This window comes from Corythoichthys intestinalis, chromosome 13 (assembly GCF_030265065.1).
Source record: "Corythoichthys intestinalis isolate RoL2023-P3 chromosome 13, ASM3026506v1, whole genome shotgun sequence".
Classification (NCBI taxonomy): Eukaryota; Metazoa; Chordata; class Actinopteri; order Syngnathiformes; family Syngnathidae; genus Corythoichthys; species Corythoichthys intestinalis.
In genome coordinates this window covers 41,015,498-41,034,865 of record NC_080407.1, presented here as the reverse complement: position 1 = coordinate 41,034,865, position 19,368 = coordinate 41,015,498, and the positions used below count along the sequence as shown (strand labels likewise).

The following is a 19,368-nucleotide window of genomic DNA, read 5'->3' as shown; positions in this document are numbered from 1 at the left end:
CATGTGATCGCTATCTCGCCCATTTTCCCAACTCGCTAGCCCCTATGTCACAGCTCCCCAGTCTTAACCCTTGAGAGTCGAAGGACGCGCCGGCGCGTCCTCAGCGCACGTCGTCTTTGAAGCACCCTCGCGTTTTAATTACGTCACCCACATGCCGTTGGTTGGTCTCGTTTTAAAGTGCGGAAGTTGCGGTTTACTCTCGTTGTTATTTGAAGTCAATCGACCAACTAAAACGTGAGATATTGTCATTTAAGTTTTATAGTTTTATTGTCCTCACAAAAAAACATTAAAACGCTGCATGGATCATTTGTTTATGTCTATATTTCCATCATTTCTTGTCCTTTTTCAAAACGGAAGCTCCATGAAAAAAACACAAATCAAACGAACCCTTTCGAAGTCACAGTGGAAGCACAAAATGCGTTTTTTCTTTTTTTTTAAATAAATATAACTGCCGTGCGAGGTTCCACCGAACGAGAGGGAGGAGTGTTCTGAAGCAGCGAGGGGGCGAGCGACGGCCGTTTGAATCGAGCGAGCGAGCGACTTTGTGTGACTTTGAGAATGAACGGAAAACTAAATTTAGCGCAAGCAATTGTGCTTTTTGATCAACTTGAGGAAGAGGATGGTCCAAATTCGTCATCATCGTCTTCTTTGGAAGAGTCCTCGAGTGAAGATAGTGACGGATTTGAACACGTGGGTGACGCCATCGACGAGCAGAGGTAAGCCAACTCCCTTTTTTTTTTTTAATGCTGAAAAAGTTTCTTTTGATATTGCAAGACAAAGTTAATTTTGATGCAATATAAGTGTGTGTTTGTGTATATAATAATAAAATGTGCATATCAGATCAAAGTATAATTTGTGGTCATCTTTCTATATGAAGATTAGGGATGTAGCACATATTCAGCTATGGTATTCTTTCTATTGTCATACATATAGATTTCCATTATTATTTATTGCTGTATATATTTTTATTTCATACTTTATTATTTTCATAAATACTGACTTTTTTTTCATGTACATTTATAGTGACAATGAAAGTAAAGTGAAATGAAAATGGAAGGGTGGAAAGAGGACCGACACCCCATGGAAGTGTGGGCTGTGTGATTAAACCCTGTGTCTAATTCCAGGACGAAACTGCTTTTCGGATTGGCATGCCTGAAAAAAATTTAACTTGTTTATTGTAAATATTTTTGAAAATACTTTTTTTCCCAATGTTATATATATATATTTTTTTCCCACAATCAGTCTTGTCAATGTGTGTATATAAATGTGTGTTCAAGAAGCTTCATTGTGTGTACATAGTTTTCATCAGGTGATGGGCCGCAATACCTAAACTCATAAAGAGATGGCCTCTAAACACTTTTTGTGTTAGATGGTATATTTTTTCACTGTTCTTCACTGTTTGGTCTGCTGTATATAACCTGTTTTGACTAGAGCATGTATAAAGGCAAAAAACGCCTATGGCTATACCTGTTGTTTATGTTGAGTTGTCAAATATAAGACTATTTATTCTAAATTTTTTTGGTTGAATGTTCATCCTAGCATGTTGAATAAATATTACAAAGTTTCAAAACGGTTCGTTACGCATGTTTGGTTGTCAATTGGACATCAATATTAAAAATTTTGACAAAACGATTTTGGAATTTTTGGTCTTTTTGGGCCCAAAATAATGATTTATAATTGGTCAGTGAAGGAAACAACAGTTTGGACATGAAGTTCAAGGTGTCAGAAAAAAAGGGACCAAACCAGGCCATCGTAAACAATTCTTTCTTTGAAATATAAAGGCAACTTCAAAGGCATGCAAAATCAGACAAAATAGGCCCAGACCTTAAAGCAGTGCTTCTCAATTATTTTCTGTTACGCCCCCCCAAGCAAGACGTAAATGTTTCGCGCCCCCCCAAACTCTCCGCCGCCACTGTAAATAGTATACTTCGTCTATAAAATTACTATTATAAATACGCATCTGCCTAACATTGTGTCCTTTTTTTCTAATAAAGAAAAAAAGTAACAGATCAACTTATAATAAAGTATAACTTTATTAACATTGTTTTGTTTGTAACAGAGAAGACTTGACGTGCATCAATTTGCCTGAATTAAAAAAAAAAAAAGTCACATTCAAACTGTAAAAATACACTCAAGGTATTTTTGACCATTTGATACAGAAAAATAAAATGTAATAAAATCCGTAAATAATAACAAATTCAAATTGATTAGAAACATTTACTCATGAGGACAATATGCCAAAAAAATTGACCGAAAAAACAAAAATGAATAAAGGAAAAAAAGAGTGTCCTTGGACAGAAGGACAGTTTTTATTTTTGCTGCTCACACTCAGTATTACCTCCTTTGCAATGGTGTGGAGTCATTATGCAATGAGCATGCTAACAACGCTCACTGGTTTACTGATATAACACTGACAAAGCAGGACTATTGTTGGCAATATTCGGCACGTTTTCGCTGAAAAACAATCAAGCGGCTTATCTATGAGATTGGGGTCGAATGTCTTTAAGTGGCGTCTTAAATGATTTGGCTTCTGGCAGTCTGCTATAATTATTTTCAGACACAGTAAACAGTAGTCTTTCCTCATCACCCCACTGTATTAAAAGTCAAAGCTAAAAGGCAAACGGCCCGAAAAAAGCGCATTCTCGGCGGCCGAGGTAGAACCGTAGGTGAGGGCGGTCGTCGTGACGATCCCAATCCGAAAATGGCACTTCTCGGGCGGCGACGTGAGAACCGGACAAGACAGTGGGTCGCTGTATGAGTGAGTCCGGTCGGAAAACGGCTTTCGAAAACGGCGGCGGCGTACTGCTCTTCATGTCTGTTTTCTGTGTGCTGACTGCTGAGTGCTCTTCCTTAGTTCAAAAATACTGCACGCACTCTGAAAATGAAAGCGCCACTGCCACCCACTGAGTGGATGTGCAAGTACACTTTATTCCAGTCCGGCAAAAAAAAAAGAAAAAAGAAAAAAGCATGTTCCCCGAGGACACATGCGCCCCCCCTGGCATCGCTCTGCGCCCCCCCAGGGGGGCGCGCCCCACTATTTGAGAAGTACTGCCTTAAAGGGTTAAGGCTCTCTATGAAGGACATTGGGCAGTTAAATAAATACATAAAACTTATTGTGTGTTAAGTCCACTGCACATATGTTGTCGTTGACAGCAATGTTTGCTTAAATTGTACTATGGGTTTGTTGTAATCTTGCACTAAGTCATTATAATGCCACACCATTAGGGTGCAGTGTTATTTCACTGTGTGAATAGGCTGTGCATTTATGTTCACTTGACAAATGTCTGTGCACAAGGCGTGAGCCTAAAATAAAACTTGTTCCAAGTCAAACCGAAAATGGAGTCATCATTGGAGCTTACATGGATATCTGTATAATAATCGGACACAAAAGAAGTGACGTCAAGGAGCGCGCTATCGCCATTATGCATTACGGCATTGTAAACAATGGAGGCGAATGCTAAAGACGAGGCTTTCCCGCTCCTCTTTTTACAACTGAAAGAGCTTATAAATTTTATGCTCGAATATGTCCGCAGAAGACATCGAACGACACCATAGTGCGGACAGGTATATTGTCCGAATTACAAGGCAAAAAATTTGATCTGTTTTAGTGTAAAGGTAGTCTGAAACACATTTCTGTACTTATGAGAAGGCACCATTTTTCATTTCTGCCTCATTTGAAGAGGGGGGAAAAAAACACCGCTTGGGATGACCTTTAATGGGTACGAAGTCCTCCTCTTCCTTGATGTATGGTGACTCCTCCTCTTCCTCCTCTTTGATGAATGCAGAAACCTGGGGCTCAGGATGATGGGCTTGGCTGACACATAGATCTACAAGACCAAGACCACAAACAACACGGGTCAAATCTTATTTCTTTATTTGCAAACTTGTGTCCCCAAAGTTTTTTTCTGTTGAAGTAAATTCCTCTTCGCCATTTTTAATTCACGTTTTGTTGTCATCAAATCCAACACAAAGTAATTCAAAGTGCTTGACACCACATTAAAATCAGGAAGGCCTCAGCCAAAACAGTCTCATAAAATACATTAAAAATGCATAAAAGCATAAAAGAGCCCAAGCTATATATCGTGTATGTGCATGGGGCAGCAAATGAACAGCTTTTCCGTACGGAAATGAATTCCGAAAACATTGTAAAATGTCAGACCCGACACCGTTTCTAGAGTGTAATCCATGGATAGTGAAAATAAATCTTTGATCTATGTTCTCAATTCTGACTAAGCCTGTCGCGATATGCAATAATTCCATTTATCGCATGGGAAATGAAAATGAAAGCGGTAATTTTCCCTCTGCGAATTATCAGCTCACGTGCGTATGTGCTGTTAAAAGTTCAGCTTCCTTGTTACCAACAGCGCAATATGCTGTTCAAGGATTCTCTCTGTTTTATTGACTTCTGGGTTTGTTCGTTTTATACATTTGAGTTTGCGTAACCATCATTCAATGGAGGGAGGGGGGCCAAGTGCACTGTTGGCGTACAGCAATGAGCGAGCAGAAAATTGACGGAAAATCCTGATTTCCAAGCCAAACACCACAGATTCGGTGTGGGAATATTTTAATTTTGAACCAAATGAAAATTGCGAGGCAACCAAAAAGGGCGAACCAGTCTGCAAAATGTGTTTGGAGGTTGTTTCAACAAAGAGGGCCAACACAACAAATCTTAATGCTCATTTGAAACACAATCACACTCTTTAGTTTTCACTGCTTGGTAAGAAAACTGCATCGCAACAAGCGGAGCCCACCTCGTCACGCCAACCGACAATTACAGAGGTATTCGCTTGATTTGAGAAATACAAACGTAACCCCGCAAAATGGCGTTTCTTCACGGAAAGTGTAGTCTGCTACATTGCTAAAGAAATGAGACCGTTTCACCTCTGTTTAATGTTGTTTGAGATTTTAGGCTAGGTTCATACTGCAGGTCTTAATGCACGAATCCGATTTTTTCATGTTTTTCCGACTCAAGTGAAGCATTAACCTGACGGTCTGAACGTGACAAGTCGCATAGAAGTGGACCATTTCAAATCCGATCTGGGTCACTTTCGTATGTGGTCTAAACCCGATCTGGGCCACATTTTTCCAGAATGTGGCTGGCGGTCTGAACTTTTAAGTCTCCCGAATCGGAAGTCGTGCAGCAATGACGTCAGCAAAGCGAAAGCGGCAGGCAGGACGGGAGCGATGTAGATGTGCATTAGCTTCTAGCTTGAACTCTGCTTTTATGCACGAAGCGGGCTTGACCACAGTCATAAAAAAACAATGAAGAAAAGGATAAGCCTGACAATTTTGGATTTTCATTCGATACGCCGAATGAACAATATTTCAGTATTGCTTACATGGCTGAGACGGGGCAAACTGACACACCCACGTCATGTCACGCACACAAGTCAAGGCTTATGTGTGTGCGTGTATGCGTTCTATCAGTCCATATAAACTTTGAATAAAAGACTAAACGGGGATTTTTAATGTCTGTTAATTGTGCCATCTTTTTGGAAATCAAAATATGATCACACTGGAATGTCATACAGCTAGCATGTGTCATTTGTTTTGATGCTTCTGCGCATCTCGGACTGCGAATTAGTGTGCATGCGTGATACTTGAACGGGCTCCATGGACAAAGGAATGGGCACGCCAAAAAACCACATCTGACAAAAAAATCGGATTTGTGCATTACAGGCATACTGTACAAACTGGTTAGGGGTGAAAAAGGTGAAAAAGTAACATGGACACACAGCATGCGCGGAAAAGTGCATTTCATAGTGCAACAAGAGACATCTCGAATTAAACTAGAACTGTCCCGACTAGTCGACATAGTCGACGTCATCGATGACGTAAATCCGTCGACGAGCACAACATCCCGTCGACGCTTAATGAAGGGTTAAAAAAATATATGCATGGAACGTTCAGAATGTCGGACGCTTGGTATGCAAGTGGGGGAAAGCGGCACAAAGCCAAAAAAAGCGCAGCAGAGTCCAAAACATTGACTTATTTTTAAAGAAACAAAGGAGGCTACACTGTTGTGTCCTGTCTCTTCAACGGCAAGCTTGGCTGCACGTCGGCCGTGAATGATAACTACAGGAGATTGTAAGTCCATCTAACTAACTAATGACATGTTTTATTGAAGTTGCTAAGCCTGTCGCGATATGCAATGAGTCCATTTGTCGCATGGTAAATAAAAATGAGGGCGGTCATTTTCATGTCTGCGTTTTATCGCTGCACGCGCATGCGTGCATACATTTGTGCATGCATGCTGATGGCATATGAGACTCCAGTTCTTTTCTCTCATCAACACGCTGTAGAATTAAAGTTCAGACATACAAAATAAGAAAACACATCTATATTAAACACTATATACGTTAGCATTGCTACATTGAGGTGAATGGGGAAAAAAGACGACCTACTTTAGCCGGTGTTCTCTATAAAACAGGCAGCCTTCTCCAAAACTTGCAGTAAAAAGGTGACACTTCAAACATGAAAAATCGCTGATTAACAGCATTTGCAAAAGGAAAAAAAATCTATTACTGACACCACATGCAATGACACAAAGTGCTTTTTTTCGCGGAGTGTAAAGCTTAAATAAGCGGTACTTCTGGTGAACATTTCAAAATAAAAGCACGTCATGTTCGTCATATAAATAACGATTTCTGGAGTTAATCCAACATACTTCAGATTCTACACTTAGAATACCTTTAAAAGGACACCCTTTATGAAAATTCTGATTGGCAATGAATAATTATTATAATACTATTATATATACTGTAGTACTACAGTATACTATAACATTAATTTTAGGTAATTTTTTAAGAATTGTTTTGAATCATGTTGGAAAGGTGAAGTCAGTGTTCTGAATCTGTTTGCATTCCATTCTTTTGCACAAGGTAATTCTATCAGCATTTGAACTCATTGTTTATTTGTGATTTATTATTGTTATTTATCTGTTTATTTGTACTTTAATAAAGAATTGAAGTATTCCAAAATATTTTTGTGAATTTATAAGCGTCAACAAAAAAAAAAAAAGTAAAACAATTATAAGATTAGTCGACTAATCGTAAAAATAGTCGGCTGACTAATCAGGAGAAAATTAGTTGTTTGGGACAGCCCTAAATTAAACACAGTACATAATAATTTAAAATATACAAGTCTAAATCTCTCATCCTGAAATCAGAACATATAAGACGCATTAAGTAGCAAATTATGCAAAATCTAAATATAAACTAGGCCTGCAAGCAGGACTGAACGGGCCCTCGCAATCTAGCGCAACTCGGACGTCACGCAACTCGGACTGTGTGCAGGTCAGGGTGGTGGCAGATCCTCCTCTCTAATCATCTCATTAGAACCTAACATGCTCGAAAGTCGCCTATTTACATTCCCACACCCAAGAGATAAAAACCCCTATTGGAGAGAGTACTACAAAAAAGGAGCCACTACTGAGCTGTGCAGCCAAGCCCTTATTCAAAACCAAAATTAATCTTCTAACTGGACCAATTCGACCAAGTGTGCCAACTATTGTGGCTCTATAAGCTCCCTGAGTCTCTGAAAAAAAATATTTCCTTTAAATGGCGAACAAAGGGTCGTCACGGCAACAGACAGAGACACGTGGACATGGGCCGTAAAAAAGCATTTTAATAGGTCTTGAAACTACAATGACCAACATGAAAAGAACTGGACATGTTTTGGAAAAACGAGTGACTTTCTATCGCCACTAGTTGGCGCTGTAGGGTTGATGCAAATGACCCCTACAAGGCCCTTCAGGGTATGACTCTCAACAAGCACGGGAAGTTTGGCGCAGATATCTTGTATATCTGCCGAGTTATGACTGTTCAAAGTTTTTGGAGAGAAAAATTGTTGACAGTCATTTTCACTTTCCTGTTTGGACCCCTCCGCTTCAACGAAACTTCAATATTTTTCATCAGGCACCTGAAGACAGGTCTTAAGGTTTCCCTTATACAGGTTTGAGGTAGATTGATTTTTTCCCTTTAGAGGAGGAGTGTGTCCCGTAAAAAAGGGCATTTCCTGTTCCCACTAGGAGGCGCCAGGCACAAATGGTAAATTTTCAATCCAGTCCTGCTCAGGCTGTTATACCTCACACACATGCCAGATTTAAAATAGATTGAAGGTTGTATGAGGGATTTATCAGTCATTTTCCGAATTCGGTGTTTTGGCGAAAAAATGGAAGAATTTGGCGCCCCGCCCAGGTCAGGCCCGTGAATGAAAACACACCATTTTTATAACTTAAGATTTCATATGCCTCATGAACAGTCTCACCAATTTTGAGAATGATCAAACTAATTCCCTAGGTGCCAAGGTGTAAAATGTGCACACTGTAAATCGATAAAAAGTTCACATTCAATCCAAAATACCCGATTTCCTGTAGGATTTGGAATGTGTGTGCAAGAGACTTTTTGGAGCAGTTTTGCACAAAGTTTTGACTCTCCAAATTTCATCACTCTATGTTAGAAAAACCTAAATGGAGAGGCCTTTTTGAAAATTTCAAGGGGGCGCCACTGAGCCATTTTGTTAAATTGTTTCGTAACGTTGCAAGATTATCGAACGTTATCCAAAGCCGCACGTATGTGCAAATTTTGGTGAGTTTTTATGCATATTCAGGCCTCCAAATGTAAACTCTTACTGTGAACCCATGAAAATGTCACATTCGATCCAAAATACCCGATTTCCTGTTGGATTTGGAATATGGGTGCAAGAGACTTTTTGGAGCAGTTTTGCATAAGGTATCTACTCCCCAAATTTCCTTGCTCTATGTTGAAAAAACCCAATAGGAAAGGCCTTTTTTAAAACTTCTTTCTGTCGCCACTAGTTGGCACTGTAGAGTTGATGCAAATGACCCCTACAAGAACCTTCAGGGTATGACTCTCAACAAACACGGAAAGTTTGGCGCACATATGTTGCATATCTGCCGAGTTATGACTGTTCAAAATTTTTGGCGAGACAAATTGTTGACGGTCATTTTCACTTCCAGTTTGGACCTCTCCGCTTCAACGAAACCTCAATATTTTTCATCAGGGACCTGAACACATGTCTTGAGGCTCCCCTGAAACAGGTTTGAGGTCAATAGATTTTTTTCCCTTGGAGGAGGAGCCTGTCTCGTAAAGAAGGCCATTTCCTGTTCCCACTAGGGGGCGCCAGGCCTAATGGGTAATATTTTAATGCAGTCGTGTTCAGGCTGGGATATCTCATATACATGCTAGAAATGAAAAAGATTGAACGTTGTATCACGGACTTTTTAATCATTTTCTGAATTTGGTATTTTGCCCAAAAATGGCCGACTTTGGGACCACGCCCAGGTCAGACCCTTGAGTGAAAACTCACCATTTTGAAAACTTAAGATCTCATATGTCTCCTGAATAGTCTGACCAATTTTGAAGACGATCCAACTATTTTCTTCAGCGACAAGGTCTCAAATGTAAATCGATAAAATTTCACATTTGATCCAAAATTTCCGGCTTCCTGTTGGGTTTGGAATATGGGTGCAAGAGACTTTTTGGAGCAGTTTTGCACAATGTATCGACTCACCAAATTTCATCGTTCTACGTTGAAAAAACCAAATAGGAAAGGCCTTTTTGAAAATTTCAAGGGGGCGCCACTGAGCCATTTTGTTAAATTTTTTTGTAGATTATCAAAATTTACGCAAAGTTGCATGTATGTGCAAATTTTGGTGAGTTTTCGTGCATGTTCAGGCCTCCAAATGTAAACTCCAACTGTGAACCGATAAAAATTTCACATTTGATCCAAAATATCCGATTTCCTGTTGGATTTGGAATATGGGTGCAAGAGGCTTTTTTGAACAGTTAGGCATAAGGTATCTACTCCCCAAATTTCATTGCTCTACGTTGAAAACCTGAGAGGAGAGGCCTTTTTGAAAATTTTAAGGGTCAAGGGGGCGCCACTGAGCCATTTTTTGACATTTTTTCAAAACGACACAAGATTATCGAAATTTACGCGAAGCCGCACGTATGTGCAAATTTTGGTGACTTTTCGTGCATGTTCAGGCCTCCAAATTGGCCATTTTCATTTGCCCTGAAAAAAGAAGAATAATAATAACTAGGCCTGCAAGCAGGACTGAACGGGCCCTCGCAATCTAGCGCAACTCGGACGTCACGCAACTCGGACTGTGTGCAGGTCAGGGTGGTGGCAGATCCTCCTCTCTAATCATCTCATTAGAACCTAACATGCTCGAAAGTCGCCTATTTACATTCCCACACCCAAGAGATAAAAACCCCTATTGGAGAGAGTACTACAAAAAAGGAGCCACTACTGAGCTGTGCAGCCAAGCCCTTATTCAAAACCAAAATTAATCTTCTAACTGGGCCAATTCGACCAAGTGTGCCAACTATTGTGGCTCTATAAGCTCCCTGAGTCTCTGAAAAAAAATATTTCCTTTAAATGGCGAACAAAGGGTCGTCACGGCAACAGACAGAGACACGTGGACATGGGCCGTAAAAAAGTATTTTAATAGGTCTTGAAACTACAATGACCAACATGAAAAGAACTGGACATGTTTTGGAAAAACGAGTGACTTTCTATCGCCACTAGTTGGCGCTGTAGGGTTGATGCAAATGACCCCTACAAGGCCCTTCAGGGTATGACTCTCAACAAGCACGGGAAGTTTGGCGCAGATATCTTGTATATCTGCCGAGTTATGACTGTTCAAAGTTTTTGGAGAGAAAAACTGTTGACAGTCATTTTCACTTTCCTGTTTGGACCCCTCCGCTTCAACGAAACTTCAATATTTTTCATCAGGCACCTGAAGACAGGTCTTAAGGTTTCCCTTATGCAGGTTTGAGGTAGATTGATTTTTTCCCTTTAGAGGAGGAGTGTGTCCCGTAAAAAAGGGCATTTCCTGTTCCCACTAGGAGGCGCCAGGCACAAATGGTAAATTTTCAATCCAGTCCTGCTCAGGCTGGTATACCTCACACACATGCCAGATTTAAAATAGATTGAACGTTGTATGAGGGAGTTATCAGTCATTTTCCGAATTCGGTGTTTTGGCGAAAAAATGGAAGAATTTGGCGCCCCGCCCAGGTCAGGCCCGTGAATGAAAACACACCATTTTGATAACTTAAGATTTCATATGCCTCATGAACAGTCTCACCAATTTTGAGAATGATCAAACTAATTCCCTAGGTGCCAAGGTGTAAAATGTGCACACTGTAAATCGATAAAAAGTTCACATTCAATCCAAAATACCCGATTTCCTGTAGGATTTGGAATGTGTGTGCAAGAGACTTTTTGGAGCAGTTTTGCACAAAGTTTTGACTCTCCAAATTTCATCACTCTATGTTAGAAAAACCTAAATGGAGAGGCCTTTTTGAAAATTTCAAGGGGGCGCCACTGAGCCATTTTGTTAAATTGTTTCGTAACGTTGCAAGATTATCGAACGTTATCCAAAGCCGCATGTATGTGCAAATTTTGGTGAGTTTTTATGCATATTCAAGCCTCCAAATGTAAACTCTTACTGTGAACCCATGAAAATTTCACATTCGATCAAAAATACCCGATTTCCTGTTGGATTTGGAATATGGGTGCAAGAGACTTTTTGGAGCAGTTTTGCATAAGGTATCTACTCCCCAAATTTCCTTGCTCTATGTTGAAAAAACCCAATAGGAAAGGCCTTTTTTAAAACTTCTTTCTGTCGCCACTAGTTGGCACTGTAGAGTTGATGCAAATGACCCCTACAAGAACCTTCAGGGTATGACTCTCAACAAACACGGAAAGTTTGGCGCAGATATGTTGCATATCTGCCGAGTTATGACTGTTCAAAATTTTTGGCGAGACAAATTGTTGACGGTCATTTTCACTTCCAGTTTGGACCTCTCCGCTTCAACGAAACCTCAATATTTTTCATCAGGGACCTGAACACATGTCTTGAGGCTCCCCTGAAACAGGTTTGAGGTCAATAGATTTTTTTCCCTTGGAGGAGGAGCCTGTCTCGTAAAGAAGGCCATTTCCTGTTCCCACTAGGGGGCGCCAGGCCTAATGGGTAATATTTCAATGCAGTCGTGTTCAGGCTGGGATATCTCATATACATGCTAGAAATGAAAAAGATTGAACGTTGTATCACGGAGTTTTTAATCATTTTCTGAATTTGGTATTTTGCCCAAAAATGGCCGACTTTGGGACCACGCCCAGGTCAGACCCTTGAGTGAAAACTCACCATTTTGAAAACTTAAGATCTCATATGTCTCCTGAATAGTCTGACCAATTTTGAAGACGATCCAACTATTTTCTTCAGCGACAAGGTCTCAAATGTAAATCGATAAAATTTCACATTTGATCCAAAATTTCCGGCTTCCTGTTGGGTTTGGAATATGGGTGCAAGAGACTTTTTGGAGCAGTTTTGCACAATGTATCGACTCGCCAAATTTCATCGTTCTACGTTGAAAAAACCTAATAGGAAAGGCCTTTTTGAAAATTTCAAGGGGGCGCCACTGAGCCATTTTGTTAAATTTTTTTGTAGATTATCAAAATTTACGCAAAGTTGCATGTATGTGCAAATTTTGGTGAGTTTTCGTGCATGTTCAGGCCTCCAAATGTAAACTCCAACTGTGAACCGATAAAAATTTCACATTTGATCCAAAATATCCGATTTCCTGTTGGATTTGGAATATGGTTGCAAGAGGCTTTTTTGAACAGTTAGGCATAAGGTATCTACTCCCCAAATTTCATTGCTCTACGTTGAAAACCTGAGAGGAGAGGCCTTTTTGAAAATTTTAAGGGTCAAGGGGGCACCACTGAGCCATTTTTTGACATTTTTTCAAAACGACACAAGATTATCGAATTTTACGCAAAGCCGCACGTATGTGCAAATTTTGGTGACTTTTCGTGCATGTTCAGGCCTCCAAATTGGCCATTTTCATTTGCCCTGAAAAAAGAAGAATAATAATAATAATAATAATAATCCTTTGCAAAACAATAGGGCCTTCGCACGCTCAGTGCTCGGGCCCTAACTAGGCCTGCAAGCAGGACTGAACGGGCCCTCGCAATCTAGCGCAACTCGGACGTCACGCAACTCGGACTGGGTGCAGGTCAGGGTGGTGGCAGATCCTCCTCTCTAATCATCTCATTAGAACCTACCATGCTCGAAAGTCGCCTATTTACATTCCCACACCCAAGAGATAAAAACCCCTATTGGAGAGAGTACTACAAAAAAGGAGCCACTACTGAGCTGTGCAGCCAAGCCCTTATTCAAAACTAAAATTGATCTGCTAACTGGGCCAATTCGACCAAGTGTGCCAAATATTGTGGCTCTATAAGCTGCCTGAGTCTCTGAAAAAAAATATTTCCTTTAAATGGCGAACAAAGGGTCGTCACGGCAACAGACAGAGACACGTGGACATGGGCCGTAAATAAGTATTTTAATAGGTCTTGAAACTACAATGACCAACCTGAAAAGAACTGGACATGTATTGGAAAAACGAGTGACTTTATATTGCCACTAGTTGGCGCTGTAGGGTTGATGCAAATGACCCCTACAAGGCCCTTCAGGGTATGACTCTCAACAAGCACGGGAAGTTTGGCGCAGATATCTTGTATATCTGCCGAGTTATGACTGTTCAAAGTTTTTGGAGAGAAAAATTGTTGACAGTCATTTTCACTTTCCTGTTTGGACCCCTCCGCTTCAACGAAACTTCAATATTTTTCATCAGGCACCTGAAGACAGGTCTTAAGGCTTCCCTTATGCAGGTTTGAGGTAGATTGATTTTTTCCCTTTAGAGGAGGATTGTGTCCCGTAAAAAATGGCATTTCCTGTTCCCACTAGGAGGCGCCAGGCACAAATGGTAAATTTTCAATCCAGTCCTTCTCAGGCTGGCATACCTCACACACATGCCAGATTTAAAATAGATTGAACGTTGTATGAGGGAGTTATCAGTAATTTTCCGAATTCGGTGTTTTGCCGAAAAAATGGCCGACTTTGGCACCTCGCCCAGGTCAGGCCCGTGAATGAAAACACACCATTTTGATAACTTAAGATTTCATATGCCTCATGAACAATCTCGCCAATTTTGAGAATGATCAAACTAATTCCCTAGGTGGCAACGTGTAAAATGTGCACACTGTAAATCGATAAAAATTTCACATTCAATCCAAACTACCTGATTTCCTGTTGTGTTTGGAATACGCATGCAAGAGACTTTTTGGAGCAGTTTTGTACAAGGTATTGACTCTCCGAATTTCATCCATCTACGTTGAAAAAACCTAAATGGAGAGGCCTTTTTGAAAATTTCAAGGGGGCGCCACTGAGCCATTTTGTTACATGTTTTCGTAACGTTGCAAGATTATTGAACGTTATGCAAAGCCGCATGTATGTCGAAATTTTTGTGAGTTTTCGTGCATGTTCAAGCCTCCAAATGTAAACTCCTACTGTGAACCGATAAAAATTTCACATTTGATCCAAAATACCCGATTTCCTGTTGGATTTGGAATATGGGTGCAAGAGACTTTTTGGAGCAGTTTTGCATAAGGTATCAACTCCCCAAATGTCCTCACTCTATGTTGGAAAAACCCAATAGGAAAGGCCTTTTTTAAAACTTCTTTCTGTCGCCACTAGTTGGCACTGTAGAGTTGATGCAAATGACCCCTACACGAACCTTCAGGGTATGACTCTCAACAAACACGGGAAGTTTGGCGCATATATGTTGTATATCTGCCGAGTTATGACTGTTCAAAATTTTTGGCGAGACAAATTGTTGACGGTCATTTTCACTTCCAGTTTGGACCTTTCCGCTTCTACAAAACCTCAATATTTTTCATTAGGCACCTGAACACATGTCTTGAGGCTCCCCTGAAACAGGTTTGAGGTCAATAGATTTTTTTCCCTTGGAGGAGGAGCCTGTCTCGTAAAGAAGGCCATTTCCTGTTCCCACTAGGGGGCGCCAAGCCTAATGGGTAATATTTCAATGCAGTCGTGTTCAGGCTGGGATATCTCATATACTTGCTAGAAATGAAAAAGATTGAACGTTGTATCACGGAGTTTTTAATCATTTTCTGAATTTGGTGTTTTTCCCAAAAATGGCCAACTTTGGGACTACGCCCAGGCCAGACCCTTGGATGAAAACTCACCATTTTGAAAACTTAAGATCTCATATGTCTCCTGTATAGTCTGACCAATTTTGAAGACGATCCAACTATTTTCTTCAGCGACAAGGTCTCAAATGTAAATCGATAAAATTTCACATTTGATCCAAAATTTCCGACTTCCTGTTGGATTTGGAATATAGGTGCAAGAGACTTTTTGGAGCAGTTTTACGCAATGTATCGACTCACCAAATTTCTTCGTTCTACGTTGAAAAAACCTAATAGGAGAGGCCTTTTTGAAAATTTCAAGGGGGCGCCACTGAGCGATTTTGTTAAATTTTTTTGTAGATTATCAAAATTTACGCAAAGTTGCATGTATGTGCAAATTTTGGTGAGTTTTCGTGCATGGTCAGGCCTCCAAACGTAAACTCCAACTGTGAACCGAAAAAATTTCACATTTGATCCAAAATATCCGATTTCCTGTCGGATTTGGAATATGGGTGCAAGAGGCTTTTTTGAACAGTTAGGCATAAGGTATCTATTCCCCAAATTTCATCGCTCTACGTTGAAAACCTGAGAGGAGAGGCCTTTTTGAAAATTTTAAGGGTCAAGGGGGCGCCACTGAGCCATTTTTTGAAATTTTTTCAAAACGACGCAAGATTATCAAATTTTACGCGAATCTGCACGTATGTGCAAATTTTGGTGACTTTTCGTGCATGTTCAGGCCTCCAAATTGGCCATTTTCATTTGCCATGAAAAAAGAAGAATAATAATAATAATCCTTTGCATTACAATAGGGCCTTCGCACGCCTAGTGCTCGGGCCCTAAATATACAGTATGTCCCATTTGCATTAAGCAGAGAACAGCTGTACAGCATAAAATATGAATTTACAGGTACAGAATAAATTCCATCACTTAACTATTATGTGTTAGATTAGGGGTCCCCAAACTTTTTCCTTTGAGGGCCACATAACTTTTCCCTTCTCTGATGAAGGGCCGGGGGTCAGTTTGTAACAGAAAAAGTGTGACGATTGCAGGAGTGCCTACAGTGCCTTGCAAAAGTATTCGGCCCCCTTGAATCTTGCAACCTTTTGCCACATTTCAGGCTTCAAACATAAAGATATGAAATTTAATTTTTTTGTCAAGAATCAACAACAAGTTGGACACAATCATGAAGTGGAACAACATTTATTGGATAATCTAAACTTTTTTAAACAAATAAAAAACTGAAAAGTGGGGCGTGCAATATTATTCGGCCCCTTTACTTTCAGTGCAGTAAACTCACTCCAGAAGTTCAGTGAGGATCTCTGAATGATCCAATGTTGTCCTAAATGACCGGTGATGATAAATAAAATCCACCTGTGTGTAATCAAGTCTCCGTATAAATGCACCTGCTCTGTGATAGTCTAAGGGCTCTGTTTAAAGTGCAGAGAGCATTATGAAAACCAAGGAACACACCAGGCAGGTCCGAGATACTGTTGTGGAGAAGTTTAAAGCCGGATTTGGATACAAAAAGATTTCCCAAGCTTTAAACATCTCAAGGAGCACTGTGCAAGCCATCATATTGAAATGGAAGGAGCATCAGACTACTGCAAATCTACCAAGACGTCCTTCCAAACTTTCTTCTCAAACAAGGAGAAAACTGATCAGAGATGCAGCCAAGAGGCCCATGATCACTCTGGATGAACTGCAGAGATCTACAGCTGAGGTGGGAGAGTCTGTCCATAGGACAACAATCAGTCGTACACTGCACAAATCTGGCCTTTATGGAAGAGTGGCAAGAAGAAAGCCATTTCTCAAAGATATCCATAAAAAGTCTCGTTTAAAGTTTGCCACAAGCCACCTGGGAGACACACCAAACATGTGGAAGAAGGTGCTCTGGTCAGATGAAACCAAAATTGAACTTTTTGGCCACAATGCAAAACGATATGTTTGGCGTGAAAGCAACACAGCTCATCACCCTGAACACACCATCCCTACTGTCAAACATGGTGGTGGCAGCATCATGGTTTGGGTCTGCTTTTCTTCAGCAGGGACAGGGAAGATGGTTAAAATTGACGGGAAGATGGATGCAGCCAAATACAAGAACATTCTGGAAGAAAACCTGTTGGTATCTGCACAAGACCTGAGACTGGGACGGAGATTTATCTTCCAACAGGACAATGATCCAAAACATAAAGCCAAATCTACAATGGAATGGTTCAAAAATAAAGGTATCCAGGTGTTAGAATGGCCAAGTCAAAGTCCAGACCTGAATCCAATCGAGAATCTGTGGAAAGAGCTGAAGACTGCTGTTCACAAACACTCTCCATCCAAGCTCACTGAGCTCGAGCTGTTTTGCAAGGAAGAATGGGCAAGAATGTCAGTCTCTCGATGTGCAAAACTGATAAAAACATACCCCAAGCGACTTGCAGCTGTAATTGGAGCAAAAGGTGGCGCTACAAAGTATTAACGCAAGGGGGCCGAATAATATTGCACGCCCCACTTTTCAGTTTTTTATTTGTTAAAAAAGTTTAAATTATCCAATACATTTTGTTCCACTTCACGATTGTGTCCCACTTGTTGTTGATTCTTGACAAAAAATTAAAATCTTTTATCTTTATGTTTGAAGCCTGAAATGTGGCGAAAGGTTGCAAGGTTCAAGGGGGCCGAATACTTTTGCAAGGCACTGTATATATTTTTTTAGACGACATTCTAAATTATACAAATTAGAATGTTACATTAAGTCTTAAAAAAAAAAATCTTATTTGCAATGCCTGGTGGCTTTTAATTTGGTGTGGTGGTGCGCCACAATCTTTTTAGTGTAGCTGATTCTAAAACACAACATGCCTTCAATATTGTTGATTTTAACGGAGGAGGCTTATTCAGCTACATTAGCCCGACGTAATAATACGACTTTTATTCTCGTACTATTTATTCAACATTTATTCTCAAAGTAATTTAGCCCAACGTAATAATACGACTTTTATTCTCGTACTATTAATTCGACATTTATTCTCGAATACTATTACTTTGGAAATAAACAGCGCTTCCATTAAAATCAACAATATTGAAAGCATCTTGTGTTTTAGAATCTCTTTTACAAAAAAGGAAATCATTATTTTGCCTCATTTACATCAAATTATAATCAATTAAAGAATTTATACTAATGCTTGGTCGTAGCTCCCAGCTAAGGTACATGTACGTCAAGCCGTAGTGGCTCACAGCTACATTACCCCTGTGTAATAACGCAATTTTTTTTTCTCGTACCAAGAGTATGATTAATCTCGTAGTACTTTTTAAAATTGATGAGGCGTGCTATTTTCTATTTATTCTTGCTTCTTCAAGCCTTTCAGAAATATGCCATTGGCGTAGCCACTTGTCATTCAAATGTCTGACCAATAGCGAAGGGCAACATTTATGTCAAAAGGGTTCAATATAGTGCTGCAACGATTCTTGGATTTACTTGAGGAATTCGATTAGAAAAAGCTTCGATTCAAATTCTGCAGCTTCGATGATTCGTTGAATTGAAGTGGCGTTGTAATGGTTTGTTTCAAAAGTCTTTACATCTAGTTTTATTGATTTGGTTGGCATCACCGCAAAAGTGGTTTTCACATATTTCGTCTAACATGGCTGAATCCAGCTGCTCCTTGTTAAGACCAAAATAGGATATGTTTTTGAACCAATATATTTGTTTATGCATTTGTTATTTAGTTAAGCAGTATGTTTAAAAGTTTTTTTTTTGTGGGAATATGTGTTAGAACGATTTGCTAAGATTTTATAGCATTTAAGCTAGTGGAATTTTTCTATGCAAGTTAGCCAGTTCTTTTGTTTTACTTAGACCCACACATTTATTATTTTTATATACTGTTTGAGGCCAAGCTCAGGTTTTTCAATTTATTTTTAAGTCATTTATTGGTCTTGTGAAATGAAAGTGCAATCCTGCATAATTTTAAGAAACGCTCACGTATTTAATTTTGCATTCACATTTATTGCTGTTTTGAAAGTGCAATCTTGGCAAGCCGAAATAAATGTTACTGCAAGCATTAACGCTTTTTTTTGTTTTTTTACATCTCCTAAAATTTATTCGGCAACACAATAAATGCTTGTAATCAGATTACGCGATTATTCGATTTAACTAATCGATAGACAGGAATAAATCAATAAAAAAAAGTGAGTTCAAAACTTTTTTTACTTTAACCCCAAAAAAGTAATTTTAAATACAAATATTTTCAAAATATACATATATAATTTTAGGGGAGGGCAATTTTAGTTTTGCGTATGAATTTTTTTCCCGATTGAAACCAAAAATGTTGGGGGGGGGGGGGGGGGGGGGTAAATTATTTAGACTCA

The 19,368-nt window shown here is 39.7% G+C and overlaps 1 protein-coding gene across 2 annotated transcripts in view; it reads right to left on the bottom strand.

Annotated features, from left to right (window-relative positions):
- The window catches only part of LOC130928961 (zinc finger protein OZF-like), a 60,285-nt gene that overhangs the window by 32,875 nt on the left and 8,042 nt on the right, over window positions 1-19,368 (bottom strand). For both annotated transcript variants that reach the window (XM_057855814.1, XM_057855813.1), the window contains exon 2: window positions 3,711-3,827. In XM_057855814.1, the coding sequence (XP_057711797.1) occupies window positions 3,711-3,827 (117 nt within the window). The remainder of the gene's footprint in view (window positions 1-3,710; window positions 3,828-19,368) is intronic.